Consider the following 7,189-nt stretch of genomic DNA (forward strand, 5'->3'; position numbering starts at 1 on the left):
GGATAGAAGAAAAGGATTGCAAATATTGTTTTTATGCACATAGCAATCCTGTGTTCTCCAAGTGAATAATCTGTAGACAGAAGCTGTTCTGGTTCATCTGAGTAATTATCAGTAATTGTCTAAAAGTGGTTTCTGACCAGTTTTCGCTGCTGCTGGCTTCTGAATGAGGGCAGACCGGTTGCAGTTTTCTGGCCGATTGTTGATCTATAGAAAGTCTGCCATGCCGATTCTGATTTTGGCCAGTGCCAAATTATTTTTTTTGTCTGAAATGTTGCTAAATATAGCAAAAAGTCGCTCAAGTGGTAACAGTGGAGTGACTATTGTTGACTGGGAATGTGCAGACATGATCTGGTGGATGGGTGCATCACTCAAACCTTTCAGATTAGTGAATAAGATTGGCTTCACATTTAAGTATCGGCCAATCACAATCCTCCAAAATTAGGTTTAAGAGAGTGTAACTGACAAATTCGTATTAAAGTCAACTTTGTCAAAACCAATAAAGTTTTTTTTCCCCCTCATCCAAGTAAGTCTTCTCATTTGAATTTTAATTATTGCTGTTAAAACATGATTCATATGCCTGGCAATTTTTGAATTCCTTTCATTCAGTGAAGAAGTCTCTTTAATTCTGACTGGAAATGAGACAGTCTTCTGTTAAAAGGTAACACAGTGTAAACAGATTGGAAGTTTAGAAAATAAAGTCTTTATTTAAATTTTGTTATCATGCATTAATACTAGTGGTGGGACTTTGCTAGAATTTTTTGTTGAGTTAATTGCAGGGTATGTAATTAATTGGATTTTAAAAGAAAACTACATGTTGACAAAATAAGTAACATTTTCATTAAAAAAATCCATTTTGCAGTTTTTGAGCTCAACAACAAGAGTATTTATTGTATTTGTTCTGATATTCAACCATCAGATTGGTGCAAAGTGCTATTATACCCATTCAGTCTGTGCTGTTGCAACACACACACAAAGATTCTTTTGTGTGTGTGTGTGTGGGTGTGGGTGTGTGTGTGTGTGTGGGTGTGTGTGTGTGTGTGTGTTCACAAAGTGAAATGTACCACCATTTCACTTCGTGGTGCTGCATCGCCCTCCAGCGGCTAAGTTGTGTATAACTTGTCTAAATCAAACAGATGGTGTCAAACATCAGCTAAGCTAACACGTACCAGGCTTCAAATTTTCCTTCGACGCTTCGCAGTTTAGCGCAGCGCCTCTTCTTTTCCCGCCATAAGGTAGGTTTCCTGGACACTGCTACAGAAGAGGACATGTTGGTTTGTTGACACCGATGCTAAGCAGCCTGCAGCTAGCCTGTTAGCATGCTCACAGCTAGTTAGCAGCAGCAGGCAAAGCCCTGACAGCTGCCCTCTTCTTTAGCTTCGGCTACCAGGGAAGCTAACAGCTTTCAGACAGCGGGTTTTTAAAGGATGGTGACCGAGTTAGCTTGTAGACTGTCGGCCTACAATCGCACAGCGTTTAGTTAAATAACCCCCTTTTGTGTCAAGTTTTTAAAAAAATACTATAAACAGCAGTGATTTAACGGTATTTGGTGTGGTATTTAAATCACACCAGGGATAATTCTTCACATTCTGCTCCAACTGTAAACTCTTTGTAAATGGTTCATCTGAATGTGTGCTCCAGTGTCTCTGAGAGTCGCAGCCCTGCATTCCAAAAAGGAAGACGAGTACTTCACCATGAGCTCAGATGATGGTGAGAGAGCAGACACTCACACACACCCACAGATTATTAAGCTGAATGTAAAGAAATCAGTGTGTGAGTAAACTGCTTCAACTGCAGGTGACCTGGAGAACCAGGCTGAGCTGGAGGAGAAGACCAGGCTCATCAACCAGGTGCTGGAGCTCCAGCACACCTTGGAGGGTGAGAATGTCTCCCTGCACTCACTGCTAACTCAGGACAGCACCATGAGAACAAGCCTAATGCATCCATTCTGAGATTATGAGTCTACATCAGGGGTGTCCAAACTTTTTGCAAAGAGGGCCAGATTTGATCAAGTGAAGATGCCCGGGGGCCAATAGTTTGTTCGGACATTTTTTAACTACAAAAGTTTCACACACTGTTATAAGACAATTTTCATTGTCACAATTATCTTTATTTTTCAAATGACAAAAAACCCCCCAAATATAAGCCACTCAGGCAAATGAGAACAACTCTAAAAACACAAATTCTGCCTTTCTTTCATATCTGGAGAGTCAGATAACATTGAACAAACTGTATGAAATACCTTAAATTTACATGAGTTTAAAAATATCTTTGCCTCAAGAACATTTTAAACAGGAGTTATAAGTAATGCAAAGTTGTCTGTTATTATTAAATCTTAAAACAAGTGAATTTTGCTCGTCATTTACAATATCTACAGGTTCATAACCAAATCTTACTCAAGAGTTTAATAAAAGTAAGTGCCATAAATCCAAGTGCATAAATGTTCCTTGGCTCTTCACTGCTGATAGTGACAGACGTTACCGTTCAAAACACTCAGTTTCATGTCCTCAGCTCTCAGTGCCACACTGTTACTGCCAGGCAAACATTTTTCTCAAATTCTTGCTTCTTCTCAGGCCAAAATGTTCTCCACCATTTTCATAACACAGTTTTGATAAATGTACCTTCAGTAGAAGGTTTGCCATGTTTAGCTATTAACATGGCCACTTCGTAGCTTTCTTTGGTGGTATTTTCTTTTGACTCACAGGCCCGCGTGAAGAATCGCTGTTGTGATGCCAGTCCAGCTTGGAGCTGCTTCAGTTTTTCAGCACGGTCACTTCCTGTTAGCTTGTTGTATGTGTTAGCATGTTTAGTCTGGTAGTGTCTCTTTACGTTGAAATCCTTAAACAAGGCAACCGTCTCACAAATTAGACAAGCACAATTGCCTTGATTTTCAGTGAAGAAGTATTATAATTCCCATCTCTCTTGAAAGCGGCGGCCCTCACTGTCAACTTGTTTTCTTTGCAGTGGCCATGGCAGAAATGAGTGGAGAGGGGTTCGCTGCACGGAGGCAGACTGATAGTATTAAAGTGGTGCTGCCACCATTTGGTGAAAGGAGGAATTACAGTTTCAAGTTTTATGATTTATTTATTCTGTTTCACGGTGCAGGCGGGCCATAAATAATACTTTATAAAACCGAAGCTGCGGGCCGTATGAAATCTGACCGCGGGCCGTGATTGGCCCCCAGGCCGGACTTTGGACATGCCTGGTCTACATGGTCCTGGTCGGCATGGTGACTGTGCAACATTACCTGAATCCTGAGTCAGTTATCCCTGGAATATTATTCCACATTTGTGTGGATCAGCCAGGAGGAAGTGAGGCGTTGAGAGCTGACAGAGTGATCTGGATGGTGGCAGGCAGCGGCAAACAACGAAACGTGATCCAAACTCCAAAACACACAAATACAAAGGCTGCAAGCTCTCTGTAAAACAAGAGCTCCTGACCACTAGGGGGAGTCAACCAACAAATCACCTGGGATCAGACTCTCAATGAAGATGGAAGGTAGAAAAGGTGCACTAGTCTTATTGAAATGCAATCTTTTACAATATTCTAGAACAGCAGGATATTTATGTACATAATATTAGCTACTCTAGACTGCCCCTAGTGGTAATGGGGGTCTGCAGTTTTTCATGTTTGCATTTGTTGAAGCCATTTGTCCCATTTTTCCCTTTTCTTTTATTTCCTGTGGTTGCAGTGTTTTCCTGTTCTATTTGTGTTTGTGTGTTTTGGAGTTTTCATCATCCATGTGTGTGCAGCAACACGTTTGGCTGTTTGCTGAGTGTTTGCTCCTGTCGTCCAATGTAGATCTGAGTTTATTTATGAAGATCACATTCGGGCTAAAATACAACCTGGAAATTATCATAAGATGTCTTTTTAATCCAGGTGATATTGCAAAACACATTAATTGGTTATGTTTTTGTAACTCAAAATCTTTTCCTCCTCTGAATCGGTGCAGCTACTTTCACTGTAGTTGCACATTTCCACCTGACATTGTTTACTACCTAGTCAAAGTTTTTCTCCTGTAAGGCAAACAGCCTTGCAGACTGACGTCCTAGACCTGGACCATGTGTGTGTTCCAGACCTGTCTGCCCGGGTGGATGCAGTGAAGGAGGAGAACCTGAAGTTGAAGTCGGAGAACCAGGTTCTGGGCCAGTACATCGAGAACCTCATGTCTGCCTCTAGTGTCTTCCAGACGACCGACACCAAGAGTAAACGGAAGTAGGCAGAACTTCTGACATCACTGAGCCAAGTTGGACCCGGAAAGGTCGCAGCGTCTGGCCTCATGGACTCTTTAATAACAGCTAGTCTGGGACATAAAGCCAAGCCTGAATGTAAATATTGGTATTTATCTTCACTTGACCACTAGGGGACAGTGTTGCTGTGTTTCGATAGGTTCTGGAGAGGAGTCAGCCAGAGGATCAGCAGGGGATTGGACGAATCATGTTATGATGTAACGAGCTGTCATTTCTCAGAATTTTAGTTTACATGACTTTTTTTTTCCTAGCATAGATTTCAAAACAAAGTTTGATCAATTTACACAATTATGCGAACGTTTTTTCAAACACAGGTGGAATTTAGGAAATCCAATCCATTTTTAATACCTGAAGCACTCAAATTGTAAATACTGCGTTATAACCAAGATAATGACATCACTCAGGTAAACTACACATTTGCTACAAAATTTAGTTACGAAGCAGAAAAAAGAAGGGATAAAAATAAACCTGTCATCTTTATGGCTGCTTTCAAAAATCTGCAGAGTTCATCTCATATGGGCTGCAACTAATGGCTATTTTAGTAACCAATTAATCTATCAATTATTCTGATGATTAATCAGACAAAAAATTGGCACATTCTACAGATTTTTCATTTAATCATTCAAGCCTTTTTATACATTAAGAGACAATTAAACAATTCAATTCATTTAAAAATAACTTTATTGCCACAGATGCAGTGCAGTAGCATTCCTTTAAATCTGAACCCGGTTGAAGCTAAAACACTTGAGTTTTGTCTAAACATTTATAATGGTGCTTTTATCTTAAATTTAAAATGTATACATATTGTACAGCACGTTGTTTTAATAGCCATATTCACTTTTTTGAGTCTGTAACTTCTAGTTAACAATTAGTTGACAATTATTTCAATTAATCACAATCAGTCCAATTAATTGTTTCAGTCCTAGAGAGATATCAATGGCAGAAAATCAAATGACGATGCTGCGTGGCTGCTGAAGGTGAGTGCAGCCGGACAGCCTGTTTTCTTCATGCTGTCTGATCAGAGCGGCTCGGTCCGTTGGTTCCACGGTACCAGCTGCTCGCTCTGAAAGCACACAGCCTGAGATCTGCCCACATCATCCTGACGGTCTGCAGAGCGCTGCGGCTCCAGTGTTTGGAGGCGCAGGTGGCCGGAAAGGAGAGAGACGGTTTATCTGCTGGTTTCTCCACTCTGCTGCCGGACACCAGCAGAGACAACACTGCCCCCTGGTGGTCGCGCATTCCATTACGTCCTGTTGTCTGAAACATGGAGCCTCTGTCCGTGTTCAGGAACCGTCAGTGAGCAGTGACGTGCGGTGAGGTTCATAGCTGGTGAGGCACTGACGTCATCAGAATCAGATTTGCAAATAGATGCATAGATTGACAGCAGTTTACAGGTTATGTTTCACTTCTGCACCCTTACACATACAAACTGTAGCTCACAAAACACACATTTCCTTAAAAAACAAAATAAAATAAATGTTATTACTGTCTTACCTTTACTTATAAATGAAGTCCATGCGTCGCTCCTTCTGCACAAAAACATCCGTCACTTTGCGATAGAAGTCCTCCTTATCTTCCTTCAGTTTTAAAAGTCTCTGTCTCAATGGAGATCACTGCCAGGGAAGAAAAATCACTATCTCTATTATAATCTACCGCTGCACTTGACTTGCTTCCCGAATCGTTTAGCCTAGCTCGCTGTCACTTACTCGGCAGTTGAGGAGTGAACAAGACGAACGTCTGGGATCTTGAGCGCCCCCTGCCATGAGGCAAGAGAACTGCCTGCCTCACCTCGAACCTGTTCTCTGCCGTTTATAATCGCTCATTACACGAAACACGTTACACAAACACAGTTGGTGACAAAAAGCACTGTACATTATATACATAAGCTAAATTATTGGAAATAAGTTCACATATTAAATTTGTTTAAACCATTTTATTGACGCCGTACAGCAACATGCTCTCTCCGCTTAGCAGCCAGCGCAGAGCCAGGGGTTGCGCAATCCAAGGTGAGGCAGAGCTCGCTGCTGCCTCACCGGCATCGCTTCCAAGCATTTGAATGGGAAAATAAGAAAATTCAGCGATTTTGAACAAATAAAAATCGAAATTGGTGAAGCTACATGAAAAATAAATATTTTTTAGTACAAACCACCGGATGAATATAACAATTTAAATTACTTTATGATTATATATTTTCTTTCTTTCCATGATGGCTGGTGAGGCACTGCCTCACCTGCCTCCCCTGACCGCACGTCACTGTCAGTGAGTCAGTATTAGTTCTGTTGTCCAGGTGAAGCAGTCAGTGTTTCCCGCTGTGCTCAGTAACGTCTCTGTCTGTGCTTCTTGTGACTGGCAGCCATGTTGGATTTAAAGCATCCAGACTCTGAGGTCATCCACCCTGTTGTGCTTGTGGATTGTTTTTATTATTTCTGATATTATTGACTGAATAAAGTTGTGATGGTTGTTTCTGATGAACATTTGTCAGGCTGTTTTGGTGGATTTAATAAAACATCAGGCTGCTGGTGCTGATGGTTTGACAGAGCTGCACATCATCTCAGCTTCCACTCATGAAACTTAAAGCATTTATTTTGGATTTCCTGTCTCAGACTGACACAGATTAGACAATTAAGCATGTTTTTCACTTTTTTTAAAATAAAAATCTGTCAGAGGGGTGGTTGATGCAGATTGACTATTTTTCTTTAATTACAGCAAAGTATTACTGACAAAAGCTTACAACAAAAAATGTTAAGTACAACACAAATATCTTTTAAAAACCATGTGTTTTGCTTTCTCTTTCATAGTAAACAGATTCAGATTTATCAACTGACTTTAGATAACTCAAATCTGATTTTAATTCATTTATTAAAAGTGGCTACATACAGTAAGTATTTATAAAAGCAGAGTGACCCAAATACTGTTCTTATGGCTCAGAAAAGACTTTTTGT

The 7,189-nt window shown here is 40.6% G+C and overlaps 1 protein-coding gene across 1 annotated transcript; it reads left to right on the forward strand.

Moving 5' to 3' along the window:
- The first annotated feature begins 1,089 nt into the window (after positions 1–1,089).
- On the forward strand, positions 1,090–5,624 carry LOC102230512 (short coiled-coil protein B-like). The gene is made up of 4 exons (XM_005816851.2): positions 1,090–1,232; positions 1,639–1,707; positions 1,795–1,875; positions 4,074–5,624. The coding sequence occupies exons 2-4, from the start codon at positions 1,692–1,694 to the stop codon at positions 4,214–4,216; spliced, it is 240 nt and encodes a 79-aa protein (XP_005816908.1). The 5' UTR covers positions 1,090–1,232; positions 1,639–1,691; the 3' UTR covers positions 4,217–5,624.
- Positions 5,625–7,189: the final 1,565 nt, after the last annotated feature.

The sequence above is a fragment of the Xiphophorus maculatus genome, chromosome 23, assembly GCF_002775205.1.
Source record: "Xiphophorus maculatus strain JP 163 A chromosome 23, X_maculatus-5.0-male, whole genome shotgun sequence".
Classification (NCBI taxonomy): Eukaryota; Metazoa; Chordata; class Actinopteri; order Cyprinodontiformes; family Poeciliidae; genus Xiphophorus; species Xiphophorus maculatus.

What these genes read in the sequence shown, in the direction of transcription:
- LOC102230512 (XM_005816851.2), top strand. An exon ending in GCTCCAGCACACCTTGGAGG is followed by an intron (nt 1,876 to 4,073) that starts GTGAGAATGTCT and finishes TGTGTGTTCCAG; the next exon opens with ACCTGTCTGCCCGGGTGGAT.